Here is a 22,042-nt window from a genome sequence, read left to right as displayed (position 1 = left end):
CTCCAAACCAGCAATATCACTGCCTAGCACATCCAGGTCAGAAGGCAAAGATCTGCTGGCTTCAGGCCTTAAACCTTTCTTTCTTTCTTTCAACATATTTTTAAAGGTGAATGGAGAAAATTACAAAACATACTATCATTTCCCTTTTTTAACCAAAACAAGTCTTTTAAATAGATACAACAAAAACATAAAAGGAGGGAGAAAAATAGAGTAGGGAAAAGAAAAAAAGAATAAACAGTATAGAAAAGAGGTTAAAAGCGAAAGATAGAAAAATATTATTCAGAAAATAAAGAACTTCCGATTCTTCATCTATCCACTATATAAAAGCAATACTCACATCATCTAATCCAATATAACACCCCACAAAGCCACTTTCTATGAACAAAACTTATATTAAACCTCTCTTTCCACTCTCTTCAGTACTACAGCCTGCCTCAGGGCTTAGGATAGAGTTGCTGCAAAGTTAAAATGGTTAAACCCTAAATCTGTCCTCTGGGGTTAATTGGAAAGAAGGTGGAACACAAATAATAATGCAAGACGAGTTATTTTATTCACTCTCAGTATGGAATTAATAAAGAGCAAACACAATCATTTTATTTCACAAATCATTGATTTTTTAAAAAAAGGTAAATTTCCAAACAAACATGCACAACCTATGTGGTCCTTGCTTGTGGCTACACGGTCTATTTTGTTTAGTGCAGGCCCAAGCTCCGGGCATGGGATTGATGAAGAGCACAGAGGGGTGCTTATAGCTGAGTGCGGAAGGTGAGGCCACTGCCCTTTAATAATTGGGCACACAGATCATCAAGCCGTTCACTTTGAGCCACTGTGAAGTAGTCTTTCCAGTCTCCTACGGTGCCTGCAGGCAAGGGAAACAGCTTAGAAACGCACCCCTCAATGCATACTGTTTCCTTTCTGCTACTACATAACATACTTTAAAGGTATAATAACAGTCAAGGCTTTTCCCCAAGAATCCTGGGAACTGTAGTTTATCCCTTACAGAGCTCCAACTCCCAGCACCCTTACCAAACTACAGTTCCCAGTGTTTTTGGGAATTGGAGATGTGCTTTAAATGTATGAACTGTACATAGCTCTCCTCCCATATCACTTGTGGCTGGAAAATGTCCTTTTCACTCCTACCTTTTCGCATGAAGGGTGACAAAGCGTGGTTGTAAGTTGGCATTGTGCTGTAATTAGCCATGGGATTCACTTTCATGCTGTTGAACTCTGTGTGCTGCATGATCCGGTTCAAAGCTGGCTCAGAAAGCTCTTGGTCCAGGAACTGAGCTATTTTCCGAATTGCTAAGGCTGGGTGCTAGGAAGGGAAAGATGGAGAGGATTCTGCCCGGAAAGCTGCCATAACAAACCTCACTGTGTTTATCACTTGTTTGGGACACTGATTTTCAGAAGCTCACTGTATGCAGGTGGTTGCTTAGAACATTTATCGCGGATAAATTCCTTCCTGGTTGAAATTACTGAAAGGAAGGAGTGCATATGTAAACTGCTCACCTCTTTCATGTCTTCATAAAAAAGATAGAGAATTGGGTGAGAATCCTTAGCCTTCCACCAGCCACAAACGTGGTCAAACCAGGAGCCCCAGGGAACTGCAAAGAGAGGTAAAGAGGTAGAGAATCAGTTATGATTATTAAGCTCATTTTCATCAGAATTCAAAGGCAAACAAAACAACAACTCAACAACCCCTTTGCAGGTTCACAAAGAGCAATATCTTGTTGCCAAGGTGGTGCTAACAATTAGGGCACACTTCCTGCAGCTACTACTGTATAAGGACTCAGTGTCCCCTTGTTCTTTGCTGGAGCTACTTCAGATTTCTGTGCTCCCCAGACCACAGCCCCACTGTGTCTCTACCTTGAACCCTGCCACACCTTTGCTTCACAGCCAGCCTGAGCCCTACAATGCCTTGCATCCTGTCTGAACTTGGTCCTGCCTTGCCACACATGCTAGTGGGCCTTGCTCAGCTGAGACAGGCTAGATTGTGAGATAAAAAGTGTCCTTGTGTGGTGTAAAGTAACACTTGCATTAACTAGAAGTATTTATAGTTAATGTAAATGTTTAGTTAATGCAAATGAAAAGTAAATCTATTTACTTTTCTCCAAGACTTGCTAACCTGCTCTGTTGTGCCTCTCTGGTCTGAAGAGAGAGGATGTTGTTACTCTAGTTGGACTCTAGCCCACCTCACAAACCCTAGTGGAACTGCAGCCTCTCCAGCTCCTTTAGATTTCTGTCAAAGCAGCCTGGCCTCCTTTAAATGGGAGGGGTCCTCTCATTAAAGACAGTGCTAGCTACTCAGTTAGAGGCACAGCTTCTGTTTAAAGTTCAGTCTCAGGTTGACTGGTGCCAAAACAGTGAGTGCCGCATGGAGCTGACCGTCACATCCACAGAGCATCCATTTGTCTTGCTCTGCCTTCTCAAACCAGGTGGCCTTGTGTAAGAACCCTCATACTGCCGAGACTGTTGCTCGGAGCAGAAGTTCAATAGCTAAGAGGCTCCTCTCTCCTCCCATATGTACAGAGCTTGAGCATTTGGGGTGGGCCCCACTACTCTCTCTGGGTCCAGTGCCATCTCCTCTATCCCATCTGTTGCCTCTACTCACGTTTCCCTGCAATGAACTTCTCCAGATACTCGTCCCATGTTCCCGGGTTTGGCATCCTCCCGTTCATACGTTGGAAGTGGAAGTAAGAGATTGCATTATCCTTGGCATTCCTGGCCACATAAATGATCTTCAGAAATAGATCACAAAGAAGAGTGAGCCCAGGAGTCTCAGCTCCATGCATGCTGTTTTTGCTCATCCATGTGTGTGTGTGTGTATATATAATTTTATTAAAGATTTTCTTGTTTTACAGAAGTATGTGTAATGTCTCTCGTATTTTTTCCATGCAACATTTTTACAAATCAGTTTCATTTGTTGAGACATTGGGGGGGGGGAGATGGGGGGATCGGGTGGCGATGTTTCTATTTTGCTTACTGTATGTAGGGTTACGTGTCAGTGTTGCTCGTGCAGGTTGTCTGCTGTTCATTTGTGTTTCTTTGGTGTTGAGAGAGGTTGGGGTTGGCCTATGGTGTGGTTGTTTGTTTGTGATTGGCTGTGGTGATCTTGCTCATTTATATATTTAAAAAACATGTCAGTACTGTCCTTCAGCCTCAAAGGGCTCCCAAAACGATTCACAACAATAAGAACCTTAATACAATAAACGTTACCCACAAAATTAAAAATGCAATAGAGAACAAGCAGTGTTGATCCTCGGCTCAGATTAACCCCTAAGCAACCTCCCTCCAGTTGTCCCCCTGTAATGACCTTGCAATTCTGTTCCCAAAAGGAGGGCGGCAGGAGCTGGACCGGGAGGTGAGACTTAAGTGTGCGTGGAGAGGGCATCAGCTCTGCCTCTTCCAAGCCTGAGATACCAAAGAAAAACATTCAGAGCTGAGATAAACCCTTCACCCCACCCTCAACCATCACCTCCCATAAGCAGTTCCCTTTCCTACTCACGTGAGAACAAGGGACTGTGCATCTCTAGGAAGGGCATCCGTTTGTAGATGGGGACTTGAGCACATTTCTGAGGGTCCCCTCCATGCTGGATCAGGTCTACAATTTCTTGCGTCCAAGTGGTCCCTGGCAGGAGGTGTTGAGAGAAGACCTGAGAAGACCTCATCATTCAGCCAATAGTCCTCGACTTCCTGGCACCATTCCTGCCCCCGCCCTCTGTGCTAATGCCCCACATCTCTCTTTTATTCCCATTTACCTGCTTTGGGGTATGTGCAAATGAGAAGGTCGTCCGCCCGGGCTTTAAAGGTTGATATGCGACCCCATCTTTCTGCAGCACCACTGAGCAAAGGGATTCCGTCTACCACCACCAGCTCAGAGCGCTGGGATAGCTTATGGTCTAAACCTTCCATGTCAGATTCAAGATTTGTCATCTGGCAATGCAGGAAAAGCAAGTATAGCAATTGCTTTTAAGTAGCCAGCCTGCTTCCTTTCTACATCTGCTGTCAGCAGCCGCTGGTCAGTTTTACTTTTCTTCCCGGGCTCACAGTTTCTTTTATCTTTTCCCCCTTCTCTCTCAATCTCACTTCCTGAAATTGTTTTGGGTTCCTCCAGATGACCTCAAAACCCTTCTGATTTTTCTGGTGCAAAGCTTATGCAGAGGTTAGATTATAGTCTTCATTTAGTATTTGGTCTGATTTGTCTGCTGGGTGAGCATTCATGCAGATTTGCTTGTGGGGTACTTATATACAAATTGCTGTTAATCATTTGTTCATCTCACTTTCCCAATGCCATTCTTTTAAAAATTGATGAGTTATGCAACAGAGTACTTTAATCCACTTTAATTGCCCATGTTTAAGTTTCCCAGCAGGCGCATGAATTCCTCCAGCAAAATGCTGGCATTCTAGAGGCCCCTTTGATGACCCGGGAACGGGATTGGGTGTCTGTGCAGGTGCGGATGGAGAGAGGGGAGTGTGAGGTTTTGGCTGAGTTTCCTCACATGCCTTGGCCTGGGGGTTTTATCGGCACCTTCAACTGAAGTCACTGTACGGCTTTTAAACCTTTGTGGGGATATCTGCACCCTGATTTCCACTCCACTTCCTTTAGGTAAAGGTAAAGGGACCCCTAACCATTAGGTCCAGTCCTGACCGACTCTGGGGTTGCGGTGCTCATCTTGCTTTATTGGCCAAGGGAGCCGGCGTACAGCTTCCGGGTTATGTGGCCAGCATGACTAAGCCGCTTCTGGTGAACCAGAGCAGCGCATGGAAACGCCGTTAACCTTCCCGCCGGAGCAGTACCTATTTATCTACTTGCACTGGTGTGCTTTCGAACTGCTAGATGGGCAGGAGCTGGGACCGAACAACGGGAGCTCACCCTGTTGTGGGGATTCGAACCGCCGACCTTCTGATCAGCAAGTCCTAGGCTCTGTGGTTTAACCCACAGCGCCACCCGCATCCCTGTATGTCCACTTCCTTTACACACCTACATTTGGGCGGGGTGAGCAGAAATTACATCAGGATCTAGAGATCTCTGATTGATTCATAGTAGACGGTCACAGGTTTCTGGTTCCCAAATGGCCATCAAAATGACTTTTCTCACCCATATAAATTTGCTAGCAGAAATCGAAGGAAGTTAACCAGAAATGGACTTTTGTGTGAAAGCTGGGGAATAAACAAATCAAACTTTTGAATTCTATCAGTTTCTCATTTCTGCAAGCTTACATTCAGTTCTCCATATTTCTCCAACAATTTGCAAAGAAATAAAAAAAATCTCATGAAAAATCATCAGAATTAAATATGAATTTCTCCTAATATGCAGTTTTGACTAAAATACACATTTTTGATGCATTTCCCCTTCACACAATACATTTTTGTATGCTCTTCTCACTAATACATGCATTTTACAAATACTTTATCCTAATGCAGGAGTTTCCAGTCCATGGCCTGCAAGCTTCGTTGAGGTTGTCAGTGGTAAAAATATAAATAAAAATCATACCACATCAAGCACAGCACAATTTCTTCAACAGGCAGACAAATCAGTAAGTAGTCTGTCAAGACCCTTGCAATTTTCAAGTGGTCTGTGAGAGGAAAGTTTTCAGAATTACTACCCTTGTACATATATTTTTGGATAGAGAACTAGAGAAGTGCAAATGTGGAAGGTTTGCAGTTTGCTTTGATTTGCATATTGTTTCACAAAGTACAGATTGGAAGGCTCAGCTTTCAATGCAAACTGAAACCAACTCCCCCCCCCCCATCTTTAGTGAAAGTTCAGTTCAGTTCTTCTGTTCCTGAAAGCAAACTTCTAGGCTCCAGATGTGCTCAGCAGCACTCCCGTTGGTTTATTGTCTAGGGACACTTCTATTCCAGATGACCTGTTTCTAGAACATTCATCCTGCTTTGTTTGTGGGGTTGTCATACAACATCAGCTGTTCATTGAGGAGACATTTATTTGTGGGGCCATGATACAATACTGCAAATGTTATCCCACGCTTTCAAGTGAATTTTCTTTACTGCAAGACGTCCAAGTTTTTTTGAAGTGGTTTGTTGCACACGAGTGCCAAAGCCATTTCAGTTGTATAGCCCAAAGTGTATCAAAACCAAGGATGACAAATCTGTGGCCTGGCAGATATTCTGGGACTCCATCCCCATCAAGCCCCAGTCAGGGATGACGATGGCAACAGGAGTCTAGATAGGGTTGCCATATGTCTGGTTTCTCCCGGACACGTCCTCTTTTTCAAGGTTAAGATTTCTGTCCGGGCAGATTTTTTGAATTAGGCAAAATGTCCAGGTTTTTTTTGTTTGTTTGGCACCATTAGTAGGTACCATTAGTAGGTGGCAATGCTACTAAACAGAAAGAAAACAGAAAGTCGCCCCTGCTTCTCCTCTGCATCAACAGACTATGGCCACTCTTGCACTTTTCCTATCCCTACGGTGACTTGCAGAGTGGCCGGCACCTCTGGCTTCTTCCACATCTGGGTCAAAAGATTCCGCTTTGTTAATTCCCTTTCAGCCGCTCAGGGGGCCTTGTGAGGCAAGACGTGATGCTACGCAGGGAGGAGCAAACTTGAACCTCTTCCTTTCGTGTGGTGGGCCCAGGGTGAGAGCGAAGCGTGCGTCTGGCCGTTGGGAGCTGAGAGAGGGTGGCAGAGGACTTGCCTGCCCACCTCCCCCTTTCACAGGATCCAGCCAGGATGAGGGTGAGAGGCCCTTCCTCCTACCCTGCACCCCCCAATTCACTCACGTTTTGCAGCTCCCCACCCAGCCGTGTTAGTGATGTATGGAAGTGAGAGCTGGACCATAATGAAGGCTGATCGCCGAAGAATTGATGCTTTTGAATTATGGTGCTGGAGGAGACTCTTGAGAGTCCCATGGACTGCAAGAAGATCAAACCTCTCCATTCTGAAGGAAATCAGCCCTGAGTGCTCACTGGAAGGACAGATCCTGAAGCTGAAGCTCCAATACTTTGGCCACCTCATGAGAAGAGAAGGCTCCCTGGAAAAGACCCTGATGCTGGGAAAGATGGAGGGCACAAGGAGAAGGGGACGACAGAGGACGAGATGGTTGGACAGTGTTCTCGAAGCTACAAACATGAGTTTGACCAAACTGCGGGAGGCAGTGGAAGACAGAAGTGCCTGGCGTGCTCTGGTCCATGGGGTCACGAAGAGTCGGACACGACTAAACGACTAAACAACAACAACCCAGCCGTGTGCTCAGCACTGAACAAGAGGCCGAAGCGATAAACCTGGAGTTCGGCTCCCTCTATCTTGAGGTGTTTTATAGTGACTCGGGTATAAAACACCTGAGCTTTTCTTGCCCCTCACCCTGCTTGCTATCTATCCCAGAGGTTCAAACAGAGAAAGGGACTTTCTCGTCACCTGCTACCTGAAGCCTTTAGCTGGAATTTGAACTTTGGGCCTTTGCAGCGCATGTGCTTGAACACTAGGCTTTAGCCCAGGGGTGGGGGCTCTGTGTCCTCTTTTTTGCTCTTCAGAATATGGCAACCCTTGTGTAGCAACACCTGGAGGGCCATAGGTCCCCTACACTTGATCTAAACAGATCCAAAAAGCCTGATGTCTGCCGACTGCTGCTCTGTACCATGTAAAGATACATTCTTTTGTTAGCATAGAAATACGTAACACTGAAAGCTTCATTTATTAACTCCCCACTCTGATCATGGCTTCTCATGACACAAGCAAATATGCAGAAGCACAATTTCCAAATTGCATTTTAACAATAACAGTAACAAACAATGTTTTTTGAGAGTGTCATCAAATGCCTGGAAAATGCCCTCTCTAATTGTTCCCCCTACAGCAAATATAAGATGGAGAAAAATGAGTAAACAACCAACAACCATTACAGAGGGGTGTTCTCCTTCAATTGCTAACTCTTCTCCTCACCCCTAATATTTTTATTCTGATCATGTTACTTTTTATTCTGATCATGTTACTCAATTTCAGGAACTATATTATCAAGCTGCCCCCCCACAGAGTTTTGCTTAACCTCCTTAATTATGTAAAATCTCTCACCCTGTTGTTATCCCAGAGGTTCATTTTCAATGGCAGATATACTACCATGCCTCCAAATTATTTCTAGCAGCTTCCATGTAAACAGCCAACACATTACAATCGACCCGACCAAGTGGATTTAAAATTTAATCCCAGTTTCCACCCCCTCTGCTCAGTAGACCATCAGGCCTACCGTATCTGTTTCTAGTTCCTCAAATGGGTAAGGAACAAAATGAGTCATTAGTTGCTTTCATTCTTTCGTTTTTCTTGTGAAAGGGCTGGGCAAAATTCCAGTGAATGTACTCCGGGACGTGAGATCTGAACCATTGCGGGACACTGAAGAGGGGACAATGGCATCATTCCTACATAATAAGCCAAAGATCAATCTGTGTTGTGATTGTTTGCAACCGTTGTACATGGTACAGAGCAGCAGTCGGCAGACATCAGGCTTTTTGGATCTGTTTAGATCAAGTGTAGGGGACCTATGGCCCTCCAGGTGTTGCTACACAAGGGTTGCCAGACTACAGACTACAGGAGGCCAGAGCTTTGTGCTGTTCTTTTGCTTCTGTCCTTCTTGTCAGCAACCTTCTGCATAGGAGAGCATCCCAGCTTGATTGTGCAGCTGGCCATTCCTCTATTTCCCTAAAGACCCATCTTGCTCTAGGAGATTGAACTCACACAAGGCAAGAGCCTTGGGAGGCTTCCAAGAGAATCATGTTCACAAAGAATTATTCCTCTGTTAATAATAATGTATTACTTGTACCCTGCCCATCTGGCTGGGTTTCCCCAGTCACTCTGGGCGGCTTCCAACAAAACACTAAAATACAATAACCTATTAAACATTAAAAGCTTCCCTAAACAGGGCTGCCTTCAGATGTCTTCTGAAGGCAGCCCTGTTTAGGGAAATTTCACAAAGCAAGCCCGGTTAATTTGCTAATATATAAGCCTGCGGAGCAACATGTTTTTACAGAAGCTGTCTCATCCGAAATGAAGATCATGCTTTATGCTAACAAGCAAGCCAGCTTCACAAACCATGGCTTGAAGTTGGGCTGTTTGAAACTGACCATAGGTAGCATTAAATCAAAATCCCCTCTTCAGACAAAGCGAGAAGGCATGGTTAACAAAAAATGGAAAAGAACGCTTCTGCAAGCTTCTTCTTGCAAGGGGAAGAGAAGGGACTGTTTGAGTCTGGAAAGACATCAAACTCATTCTTGCAGTGCTAAGCCACAGTTCAGCAATATCTCCAAAAGTCCCAGGGGTACAGCTTTTGTATCAATAAAATGTTAATTAAAGTCAAATAACAGTTCATGTTAAACCTGTGATTGCAATATTGTTTTTTGGGGAGGGGTTTGTTTTTTTTTGGAAGCCCATTGTTTTTTGTTGGACCCTGCTGGACACACTGGACTTGGCTGAACTTGCTGGACCGTACTGAACTGGTTGACTGCGCTGGACTTCTTGGACTGAACTTGTTAGATCTTGCTGAATTTATTTGACCTTGGTGAACTTTGGTGGGCCTGGCTGGACTGCTTTGAATCTTATTGGACCTTGCTGGACTTTGTTGCATTTTGTTGAGACTTGTTGGCTTTCAGCTGAATAAAGTGGCCAGTGATGGCTGGCTGGTGCCCATTGGGGTAGAAGGCAGGGAGATCAGCAATAGGTGGAGCAAGAGCAGGTGCCTGGAGGAGAGACACAAATTACTGTATAGTTTTGTCCCCATCCTCCTCCCTGCTGAGTTGCACAAGGCGATGTTGAGACTAAGGAGGAAAAAGGTGACACAGGCACAGGAAGACAAGCAGATGGTGGCTGATGAGACCAGGCTGAGTTTGGAGGGACAGTGCCCCATTTGCCCCTCCTGGGCCACTGGCTAGTCTCCTCTGCAAGTAACAGAATTTAGGAACCTTTATATCCTATCTTGTTGGGATTTGAATGATATTAGAAATAAATAGATGGGTGTTTTTCTCTTCTTACTTACTATGGAAAGTATACTTCAATGCCATGATCATACAAGAGCTAGTTTTGAACATGAATGGGAACAGGATCTCGGCAAATCAATCACTACAAAAAAAGTGGAACTGTAGTTAAGAAATGTGATGCTAGTAACTCTTGAAGAATAGTTTAATTTTTGATAGCTCACCAACCTTTAAAGAACTGTATTGGATGCCGATTTGCTACTGAGCCAAATTTTAAGGTGCTTTTGTTGACTTATACAGTTGTAAACAACTCAGGGCCTGGATATCTGAAGAAACCCCTGCCTTTATGTTAATATTTTTGTTGTGACGTGGGGTTTGTGATTTCAGCTCTCTTGACATAATACGCTGGAGACAGTTCTGTAGTAACACTTCTTTATTAAAGCAAACAAGACTGAGAACTGAGGAGGGGAGAGCTACATTTATAGGGACAGGGAACTAGCTAGAAAGGATACATTTTGGAGGGAACAATATCAGGCAATCACAGTCCTGCCTTTTGGAGGAAACCAATAAGACAGAGGATCCAAATACAGCAGCTTAAATGAACCAATAGTAGCTGTACCCTCTGGAACCAAAAGGCAGTTACTTTACCCTAATGCAAATACAGACAATAATAATACAGATATAAAATCCTTTGACTCAATACACAACAATTTTATTGTGCAGCAATTTGCAATTGTTTTTATTAAAGATTGTGCATCTGTATATATGTGCACTGGCCTGGTATCATTTTGTAGGAAGGGCAGTATAAATATTAAATTTCCACTGTCACATCTAGTTTGGCCCTTAGAAGATTATAAGCTTAGTTACAGACCAATTTACCTTTTTTCATATACTTTGATTACCTGGGGCCAAAGAGTCTGATGCCAATTTGCACATCGTACTGTGATGCAACATTGACAAGCTTAGAGCTGGAATTTTCTGTAATAATTTCCCCTTCCTCTCCACTTTTCATTACATTAGGCTTAGCAACTGATGAGAGAAAGCATCCCAGCCTCAATTGCTCCCCTTCCTTTATGAGCAGCTTGAGCTTCAGAAATTAACAAGTTGAACATGAACAGAAGCAAGTTGCTGCCAAAGGCATTGGGAGAAAGTCCTGTGAACCCTACTGAGGGCACAATGGTATACTGTACACAAGAACTTCCAGATTTCATAGAAGCTTCCCTTTACTAAAGCCAGAACTTGAGATTTGCAGCTGTCATTCATTTATTACGTTAACCTCTTGCCCTTCCTTCTAAAAGAGCCCAGGATGCTATGGTTCCTGTTGTCACAAGCTCATTGGTTCGATCAGCGCATTAGGTGGATGTTGTTCCCAGCCCAATCCCTGATCGGTTGCCACTGGTGCCATTTCCAGGGATGCTGTGGGTGGGCCTGTCTGTTGTTTCTGTCCCATTTTCATTTCATCTGGTTGTGTCTTTAACTTTCCCCCCGGCCATGCCAAAGCAGAGCGACCACTGAATAGGACAGCATACTGCCACAGCCAACGTCTGAATCTCAGACAGATCTGCCGGGCTCCTAGTTCAACCTCCTATCACCCAAAGAACCCAGGTTCCTTACTGTCCACTCCCACCGACTCATCTCCTTTTGTCGCACACGCACACTGTGCCCACAATCATTCTTAACGGTGCCTACATTTATTACAACCAAAGCTGAATGGCAAAAGAACCTGTTGTGTGCCTTGATGGAAACGGTTCCAAGAGGGGCAGTTTTCTTTCTTTCTTTCCCTATTTATTAGTTTGGTTTCACTTATTAAAAATTACAGTCATATCACAACACATTCCAACAGTTCAAGATTCCCACAAATCTCTCTGGACTTCCCACCTCTCTCTCCGTGGGTCCCATTGTCAAACCCTTTCTGCTGCATCTTTTATATTCATCCAGATTTTTGTAGCACCATTATATCCATAGTTCTTGTTACATTACAAGTGTTATTATAATCCCGCTAACTACTTAAACTGTTTACAGTGGTCTCCAAGGCATGTTACAACCCCCCCCCCAATTCCTTATTAAAGTTTTGTTCTTCCTGATTTCTGATTTTTCCAGTCATCTTTGTCATTTTGGCATAGTCCATCAACTTGATCTGCCATTCTGCTCTGGTCGGGACTTTGTCTTCTTTCCATCTCTGGGTTATCAACATCCACACAGCTGTTGTTGCGTACATGAGCAGTCTTCTCTGGTCCTTTAGGATTTCAGCACCTACAATTCCTTATAAAAAAAAGCCTCTGTGGGGTTTTTTTTTAAAAAAGTTATTTTAAACATTTCCCCCCCAATTCATTTTATATCATTTCCCAGAATGCTTTTATTACCTTGCACATCCACCACATATGATAAAAGGTTCCTTCTTTTTCTTTAAATTTCCAACCAATATTTGTACCTTTCTTATACATTTTTGCTAACTTACTAGGAGTTAAATACCAACGGTACATCATTTTCATATAATTTTCTTTCAATGTATAACATGCCATAAATTTCAAATCAGTTCTCTATAACTTCTTCCATGATGAAAGGTGAATATTATACGCCAGATCTCTCACCCAGTGTATCATTGCTGATTTAACCTTTTCATCTTTTGTATACCATTCCAAAAGCAGTCTATAAGTTTTAGAAAGTAATTTTACAGTGTTGTCCAACAATTATTTTCTAAACCTTGAAGTTTCATTACTAAAACCCTTCCTTTTATCTATCTTTAAAAAATCATTTAATTGATGATATTATAACCAGTCAGTTAATAAATCTCATATCCTCAAAATCCTTCAATTTCAACTAGTGTTCTGCTTCCATTAACAGGTCTATATATGTTGCCCAGTCATTTCCCATATTTACATTTTTAAAGTATATTGCTTCCAGTGGGGAAAGCCACCATGGCGTTTTCTGTTCTAGTAAATTATATTTCTCCCATACCACATAAATTGATTTTCTTACAAAATGATTCAAGAATCCTTTATGCATTTTTCCCTTTTCATACCATAGACATGCATGCCAACCAAACCTATTATCATAACTCTCAAGGTCTAAAATATTACTATTTTTTCAAATTATCCATTCCCGAAGCCAGCACAGGCAGGATGCTTCATAATATAACCTTAAGTCTGGTAGTGAGAAGCCACCTCTTTATTTCGAATCTATTAATAATTTGTATTTTTTTCTTGGCCAAGAATAAAATACAAGAGGGACGGTTTTCTGAGTCTATAATACATCCCGGAAATGCAGGGTCGTTCCTTCCATCTTGCGCCGGTAATCTGCATCAAACTCCTCCCTTTGAGCCACTGTGAAATAATTCTTCCAGTCGCCAACTTCACCTGAAGAAATTCAGAAGCAGAAAGAGAGAGCTTCACCCTGTGACCACTTTGAAAGATGGCATCCTCTCTCCTAACATAGGGGGTTTCTGTGATAACTATTACTTGCCTTTCTTTTTGTTTATAATTATAAATGACCTTTATATCTACAAAGGCCCTCCTTTGGGTGTCCAGCACAGTGCATTTAGGTTTTGTACATATTACCCAGGTTGTGCCTGAGCACGTATGTTGTATTACTCTACCTATGTGTATCTGCTCAGAAGTAAACTACATTGAGTTTGGTGGGACTTCCATGTAGATATATCTCAGATAGCAGCCTAAAGCTCTTAGGACAGCCTTTACCAAAGGTGTCATGGACTGTGAAGAAGCACCAACTCAGGGTGAAAAGGAGAAGCAGGCTAAGAGGAAGACACGTTGGCAAACCCTCACCATGATCAACTCCCACCCAGAAACCGATGTCCCCACCGTGGAAGGATGTGTGGATCCAGAATTGGCCTCCACAGTCACTTACGGACTCGCTGTTAAGACCGTTTTCATGGAAGACAATCTTACTCGGCTACAAGTGATCGTCAAATAAGAAAGCACTTGGTGACTACACACTTTGATTCCCTATAAAGTTAGCAAAATGCACTTCAGACCACTGGAACATTCTCTGGGCAATACATTGGGCCCAGACAGCATAAAAGATTACTCTCCCCAGTTAAACTTCACTCCACTTCCCAATTTCACCCTTCTTTGTGGTGAAAGGGGGAGCTAATTAACTTGTGTAGCCGGGAACAACGTCTTTTGAGGTCTTAAAAGACTAGCGTCACTTACTCACCTTTCCTCATAAATCTGCCTTTTGTCTTGTCAAAGATGGCATTGGGGACAGTCTCATAATTTGTCATTGGGTTCTTCTTCATGGTCTGGAATGATGCGTGGTGGACAATCTTTTGAAGGGCGTCCTCAGGCAGATCAACCTCCAGGAAATCTTTCACACGACGGACCTCGCGAGCCAAGTCCTGGCGGAGACATACAGATGGGTGTGAATGGGAGTGAGGTTGCAACACAGCAACTTGGTACTGCAATTTGCCTGTAAGCTCCAGAATGCCTTTGAGGTTCCTGAGAGTGCGGGAAGGAAACACTAACTGTCTGGCTGGTTCTTTTTCAAGAAGCAAAACCCAATGGTCTCTGGATACCTTCCATATTTCTGCACTTGATAAATTTACTTTTGCATCACATGCCTCTCTGTTTTGAACACACTTTTTTTCAAGTTGTGTGTCACACAGCCTTGACCTGGAGGCAGTAGTGTTAAAATCTCACATTTCTGAGAGCAATCTGAGTGAGGAATGTGCCCTCTGCACATGCTGGGAGATTTGTATTACTTCCAGGGATGGGAGATCAATTCGGTTGAGTTTGCATTTTAATGCAATTCTACCTAATCTGCACTTCTTGAAATAATAAATGAACTGAAATGCAGCTCTGAAGTTCAGACTTCTCTGAATTTTGCAGGAAAGCAAGCCAACAAAAGAGGTACAAGAAATGCATATGTTAGGGAAAAGTATACATAAATGGCTCAGGACCGCAATACCTTAAGGACCGCCTCTTCCCTGGACTCTGCATTCATCATCTGAGGCCCTTGTTTGTGTGCCTCCTCCACGTGAAGTCTGGAGGGTGGCAACACGAGATTGAGCCTTTGCTGTGGTGGCTCCTCATTGGTGGAACGCTCTCAGTGGTGGAGCTTCATGCTCCAGCACTGGGGGGGGGGCGGAGAGCAGGCGGGGGGGCTGGCATGCGTCCCGGAGATGTGGCATGCTGCCTGCGGGGACAGAGCGCCCAGCGTGGGCAGGGGGGGCAGCCGCAATGGCACCCCAGTGGGATCGCGTTGCCGGGGGCCGTGTGCTCCCCCCCACTCCTCCGCCAGTGAATGCTCTCCCCAGGGAAGTTCATCTGGAGCCTTCTTTATACAGGTGAAACTCGGAAAATTAGAATATTGTGGAAAAGTTCATTTATTTCAGTAATTCAACTTAAAAGATGAAACTAATATATCAGATAGACTCATGGCATGCAAAGTGAGATATGTCAAGCCTTTATTTGTTATAATTGTGATGTTTATGTCGTACAGCTGATGAAAACCCCAAATTAACAATCTCAGAAAATTAGAATATTAAATGAAATCAGCAAAACAAGGACTGCAAATAGAGCAATATTGGACCTCTGAGAAGTAGAAGCATGCACATGTACTCAGTACTTGGTTTGGGCCCCTTTTGCATCAATTACTGCCTCAATGCGGCGTGGCATGGATGCTATCAGCCTGTGGCGCTGCTGAGGTGTTATGAAAGACCAGGAAGCTTCAATAGCAGCCTTCAGCTCTTTTCTGCATTGCTCAGTCTCATGTCTCTCATCTTTCTCTTGGCAATGCCCCATAGATTCTCTATGGGGTTCAGGTCAGGGAGGTTTGCTGGCCAATCAAGCACAGTAATCCCATGGGCATTGAACCAGGTTTTGGTACTTTTGGCAGTGTGGGCAGGTGACAAAGTCCTGCTGGAAAATGAAATTAGCATCCCCATAAAGCTCGTCTGCGGAAGGAAGCATGAAGTGCTCCAAAATCTCCTGGTAGATGGCTACATTGACCCTGGACTTAATGAAGCACAGTGGACCAACACCAGCTGATGACATGGCTCCCCAGATCAACACAGACTGTGGAAACTTCACATTGGACCTCAAGCATCTGGCATTGTGTGCCTCCCTATTCTTCCTCCAGACTCTGGGTCCTTGGTTTCCAAATGAGATGCAAAAGCTGCTCTCATCAGAAAAGAGATTTGGGGAGCCATGTCATCAGCTGGTTTGCATGTCATGAGTCTATCTCATATATTAGTTTCACCTTTTAAGTTGAATTACTGAAATAAATGAACTTTTCCACAATATTATAATTTTCCAAGTTTCACCTGTATATCTTTAGGCACCAGGTGAAAACATTTCTCTTCAACCAGGCCTCTGGCTGATTCATATTCTACACCCACCTCTTTCATGTCCTCGTAGAAGAGGTACAGGATACGGTGCTTTCCTTTCTCATCCCAGTAACGCCGGACATGGTCATACCAAGAGCCCCAGGCAACTGAGAGACAAGGGAGATAAGATGTAACAAGGATTAAGTCTGTCACCTAGTTAAAGGAATCAATTAATCCAATGCAATCCCACAGTACTCTCCCATCCATGTGTACTTAGAAGAAGTAAGTACCACTCCATACAGGGGTACCTATTTCCAGGTATGTAGCAGAGCTGGGAAACCGGTGGCCCTCCAGATGTTGGGGGACTCAGCTGCAGCCAGCATGACCAATGGCCAGGGACGATGGGAGGTAAAGGCTGCATTGTTCAGTTTTCCTGACATTTCCCTAACCTTTAATTTGCACGTTATATTAAAGGTTTCAAATGGCATTAAAGGCACTTCTAGAAATCTAGCTGGGTAAAGCACAAGATATTTGCTTCCGGAAAATAATCTGTTTGTAAGCCGGGAATCCTCTCGCAAACCCGGAAGTTTCTTACAGGAAAGGTGCTTTGTGCAAGACGGAAAATGGGTGTGGGCCAATGAAAAACCAAGGGAACCTGCTTTACATGAATCTATAAATTCCAGGAGTCCCTGGATTATTTCCCCTCTCACTCAGTGGCCTTCAACTGCTGTGGGTTGTGGCAGCACCCTGATAGAAGGGGGATCGCAATGCTGTTGAGGTTCAAGGAAGGTCTCAGAAAATTCAGTCGCTGCTGTTCTGATTCATTAGACACCCCCTTCATCATGGAGGGGGAATCAGGGCATCTTCTGTACCCCACCCTCCCCATGCCCAACAAGTACTAATTATTCAAGACGAGCTCCTTCTCCTAGAACTCACGTTTGCCCTCCATGAATTTCTTAATATAGCCATCCCACGGCCCAGGGTCTGGCTGCGTCACGTTCATTTGGTCAAAGAAGAAGTAGGAGACCAAGTTGTCCTTGGCATTGCGAGCAACATAGATTACCTGCAAGGGACCAGAAGGGAGAATGGTATGAGGTGGCATCGGGGCAGGATTGAGGGGTGGGGGGTGGCAGGAAGGGATGAGTCAAGCAACACTTACTTTGCATTTCTTGTCCCAAAAGCTTTTAGGAACAAGCTGGAAGGGGAGGTGGGTTTTGATCACACGAGGAGATGGGGTATCTACCAGAATGCTGACCCCTAAGGAAGAATCAGAGAAAGGGTTGGATGAGTTAGTCCGCTGTCTGTGGGGTTTTTTTTTATAAGTGGGGCTGCGTGCCTGGGTTCTCTGGGCTCACCTGAAGGCACCGGGGGTGGAGAGCAAATTTCTAGAAATGGGATCCGGATGTACACGGGAGCTCGACGAGCTTTTTCCACATCGCCGCCGGTAAGGACCAGGTCAACAATCTCTTGAATCCATGTGGTACCTGAAAGCCCAGAGGAACAGTAAATATAGAGATCTACTAGAACCTAAAACCCCTTGGTGGATCTCACCTATAGAAGTATTAGCTGTGAAACAGAAAAACATGAAAGAAAATTGGGCAACATACAAAATGTTATTAGAGGAGAAAAATAATAAATTGGGATTTATTGATTTTTAAAGTCCTCACAAAATTGACGTTGGTGTGAATTTCTCCTAATACATAAACATACTTTGGCATGCAATTTTAACTAACATAAACATTTTTGCAGATTTCCCCAACTACAATGCATTTTGGGTATGTTATTTCCACTAATATTGGCATTTTGAGGTGAACTTTGCCCTAGCACAGGCGTTTTTCCACATGTTACTTGGTTGGAGACCTACACTGCAAAATTTAAAGAAGTGTAAATTTGGAAGTGAAATATACTCGGAGTCGAGTGTGGATTTCATGCTCTTTATTCAGCTCAAGAGTAGTGAGGAATGGAAATTCCCCCGAAATGTCTGCTTTATATACATTATTTACACAATGGGCCCCACGTGATTGGCTAATTCTGGGATTCCCCTGTAGGCCAATCAGGTTGCAGATTCACTTCCACTCGGAGTTGGATTGGGTGGCTCCTGCGGACCAATCAGACTGCTGCATTCTGGATCCTATTGTTCTAGGACCAATCAGACTGCTGCATTCTGGATCCTATTGTTCTAGGACCAATCAGACTGCTGCATTCTGAATCCTATTGTTCTAGGACCAGTCAGACTGCTGCATTTTAGATCCTATTCAACTCAGTACATAACAGGAAGGCTTATGTTATCAGCCCCACAAGTGCTGTTGGGATACGATTTGGCCCAGACAGAGGAGAAGGAAGAAGTGGGGGACTATACCAAGGGAACCAGGGGTGGAGGAAGGGCATCTCCCCTTCCCACTCTGGCTTCAGCCATTTCGGAGGGGAAATAGGGATGCCAGCTCTTGCCTCCGACCCTTCAGTGGAGCAGAGTGTGTCCGTGGAAGCTGGGGAGAGCTTTTATAAGCCAAGGGGAATGGCTGAACAGGAGGAGGCAGCCTCGTTACCCACAAAAGCTCATGCTCAGCATTCCTGCAAGGCAAGAGAGTCTTCCGAGTGAGTGCGTCACACCTCAACTTTTAAAACTTGGCGGGAGGAGTGGGGAAGCTTGTTGGGACGTATTTGTTGCTCAGCCCATTTTGGAACTCCCTGCCCTGCTGCGAATTCCCAGCTCCAGAGGAGCGCTGCATCTGAATAAAGATTTCTTTAAATAAGTAAGAGCCTCAATCTGTGTTTCTGGGAAGCAGAAACCAGGACAAGGCGTCTGTGTTTTGCTTCACCTATTGTTTCCAAAAGTGCTGACTAGGCAGGTGTACCTTGAATGTGAACTGCATGGACTTTCTCCTCATCCATAGTTCAAACAAACACAAAAGCATTTGCCTACATTGCCACCCCCTCTAATGTATAACTCTCTCTAACTATTGGCCATGCTAGTTTGACCTGTCCAACAGCATCTGCAGGGCCATAGCCTTGGTTCACTATCTCTGCTGTTGTCCCCCTCATGCCTCTATTACATTTTTTTTGAGCAGGTACAAAAAAACTAAGCAACAACATGTCTGCTACTTGTTTGTTCCGCTTATTTAATATCCTTCTCCTCAGTCCTGAGGGATTACAACACTCTTGCAGTAACTTAAAATACAAATAAATGCTATACACATTGCACAATGAAACCAATTTTTGGAAAAACAACAACAACTTATGCATATGTTTTTGAAATAATGTAGCTTCCTTTCGGAAAGAACATGTTTACTTTTTGGTGCTTTTAAAGCCATTTCCTCTGCCAAGACACATATTTATGTAACTCCCTGAGAGACAATTGAGCAACCCTACAGCAAAACAAACACATGAAACCAACCTAACGAAATACCGGTAAACCTCAATTTCTGCTTCCTTTCTCCTGATTTATTGGGCCCAGTGCATTTCTTCACCAGAGCAGCAGTCACCAGGATGGGCAAATCTGTCAATTTTGGTTTCTCTCCATTTCTTATCTTTCCAGTCTTTCAGTTCTCCACATTCCCATGTCAGTTTGCTGTGTTGTTGTCATTTTAAAGTCACCATGAAAGTTCGCCAGCATTTTAGTGTGAAATTCCTCCATGTTTTTGTATAGAATTTTGCCTAACATGCACATTTTTGCATAGCAATTTCTCCCAGAACAATGCATTTTTCTATGCTGTTTTCACTCACACATGCATTTTGATGCATATTTTACCTTTCGTATATTCATTTTTGTACACATCAGCTGGCTGGATAATTCTCTTCCAAAATTTGAAGAGTGCCAAATAGGTTGGTTCAGCTTTAAACGTGACCCGAATATAATTTCTCCCTAACAGTTCCTCCTTATTTCCTGGATAACAGGAGAACTTTGAGGGTGCTTTGAGGTTTGTCTCCTTGGTCTTTCCCCACCCCACCCGTTTTCTTGGAGGGGTGGCACCTGCGATTGCTATGGCCCTCCTCCTTCTGTTTTTCCTCCTGCAGTCGTACACCCCGCCTGCTCCCCTTTCTGGTGTCTCACCTGCTTTGGGGTAAGTTGAGAGAAGCAAGTCATCTGGCCGCGCCTGGAAGTTTTCAATTGGAGCCCATTGTTGAGCAATGGGCTCCATCAGGGGGATCCCATGGACCAGCTCCAGCGGAAACCTCCGGAAGACATCCCTGTGCTTGTGCAAGAAGTCGTTGTAGTCTGTTTGGTTGGCCATGGTCCGAGGTGCAAGGGTTGTGTAGCCCTTCACAAAGAAAGCAGCAGCCTCCTGGGTGTACCCTCTGGAGTTATTCTCTAAGAGGGTTCTTCACTTCCACTCCACAACTGTGTTTCTCTTCCTGCTTCCAGGCACAGTTGCGTCCCAGCCTGTTTTATTTCATGACTCTTATGCAATCTAAAGGGCAACAGGCGAGTTCCTCATTCAAGAAAGTCCAACCCCAGGAAACAGCATTGCTTTTATCATTTCAATCCAGCCCATTGTTTTACCAGCCAACAGAATGGCTGCAGGGGGTGGATGGGTGGAGTATAGGCAGACTGAATACTGTGCTTTTTCTCCCAGAACCTCCAATTTGTTCATTTTGTCCACTGTTTGCCTAGATCTCAAGATTCCTCTGCAAGTAATCCAAGAATCTTGGCTTCTTCTTCTACCCTCAGCCTGAAAAGCCTCTTTTCCTCTCGCAGGAAATCCAGACCTCACACAAGTTCTTTCAAAACACAACTAAACTCTTCCCATTGCCTGGTGGAGGGATTTTATCGGAGTCATTGGCTTTCCTGTGTTGAAATTCTTTGGCTCAGCACCAGAGTGTGTTAAAAAAAATAATAACTAAGAGGTAATAGCAAGTAATAGCTAATGGAGGAATGACATAAGAGCCCCTCTGGGTATATAAACAACAAATATACAGGGTAGCTGTGTTTGTCAGTGAGGGAAAACTCCAAAATCCACAGTTGAGTAATCATCTTTACTGGGACCAAGGAAAACATAACAAATTAGCATGCGAGTTCTGCAGAATTCATTCATAGGCGTAGTATCTGAGTGGTTCACGTTAGCAAAGTGGCTGGGATAATGCAGACAGAGTCAAGAGGGAAAATAAACAGATCAAATTTACCGAGGAGAACAGATCCAGGTGAACATATCCTGGTCTCAAAAACAAATCAAGAGGCAATAGAGGCCCAGTGTTACTCTGTCAGGCCTAAAGAACGAACCCTGGGATCTTGTACATGGCAGTCAGAAAGTCCACAAGTTCCACCTCCCATCTTCCTGTTGGGAAATATTTCCCGGGTTAAAATTCTTGTGTCAGCGGCGCAAGAGACCTGCCAGAAAAGAAAGCATCGCACCCCCTATCTAGAATAGTCCCAGATCTCTTACTCTAAATGCAATACAGCTGCAATTCTGTGCACACTTACTTGGGAATATGCATTATTGATCTGGAGCATCGCAATGTATATTTCCATAGAGATGTGAACATTTAAAGCATGGGCGTAGCGGGGGGTGGGCAGGGGGAAGCTGCCCCCCCATAAAGTAAATAAATAGAAATACTTAACCAACAGCTTAGTTCTACTCCCCCTAATATAAATCCTGGCTATGCCCATGATTTAAAGGAATTTCGAGGACACCCTCGAAATATGTCTCCTGTCCCTTTCACGGTTCAATAAAAAAGTATATTCAGTGAATAGTTTCAAAACAGAAGGGACAAGGATCAATTTCGCGTGGGGTACCAAACCCTTGAAAGGCATGAAAGTCAGGAGGTCCGTGATCTTGCCCTTTCTCAAATACGACTAGAAAGGCGCTTTGCACATATCTCAGAAGCACTCTCAACAGAGCCGATTCCGA

The 22,042-nt window shown here is 44.0% G+C and overlaps 1 protein-coding gene and 1 long non-coding RNA gene across 2 annotated transcripts; one reads left to right on the top strand and one right to left on the bottom strand.

The window, feature by feature from the left end:
- Positions 1 to 655: 655 nt before the first annotated feature.
- Positions 656 to 21,005, bottom strand: LOC310747356 (uncharacterized protein). Its single transcript, XM_083581721.1, has 14 exons — positions 20,248 to 21,005; positions 17,552 to 17,680; positions 17,356 to 17,453; positions 17,133 to 17,259; positions 16,269 to 16,363; positions 14,087 to 14,267; positions 13,166 to 13,269; positions 3,759 to 3,966; positions 3,506 to 3,628; positions 3,314 to 3,411; positions 2,612 to 2,738; positions 1,510 to 1,604; positions 1,141 to 1,315; positions 656 to 859 (listed from the first exon to the last, which is right to left on the bottom strand). The coding sequence occupies exons 1-14, from the start codon at positions 20,426 to 20,428 to the stop codon at positions 747 to 749; spliced, it is 1,854 nt and encodes a 617-aa protein (XP_083437847.1). The 5' UTR covers positions 20,429 to 21,005; the 3' UTR covers positions 656 to 746.
- On the top strand, positions 8,930 to 11,162 carry LOC310746564. Its single transcript, XR_014540747.1, has 2 exons — positions 8,930 to 10,281; positions 10,637 to 11,162. It is a non-coding gene; the product is annotated as an uncharacterized lncRNA (long non-coding RNA).
- Positions 21,006 to 22,042: the final 1,037 nt, after the last annotated feature.

Source organism: Podarcis filfolensis (genome assembly GCF_964270895.1).
Source record: "Podarcis filfolensis genome assembly, chromosome: 13".
NCBI classification, from domain to species: domain Eukaryota; kingdom Metazoa; phylum Chordata; class Lepidosauria; order Squamata; family Lacertidae; genus Podarcis; species Podarcis filfolensis.
Note: the sequence above shows the minus strand (reverse complement) of the source record. Positions and strands in the feature narration are given on the sequence as shown.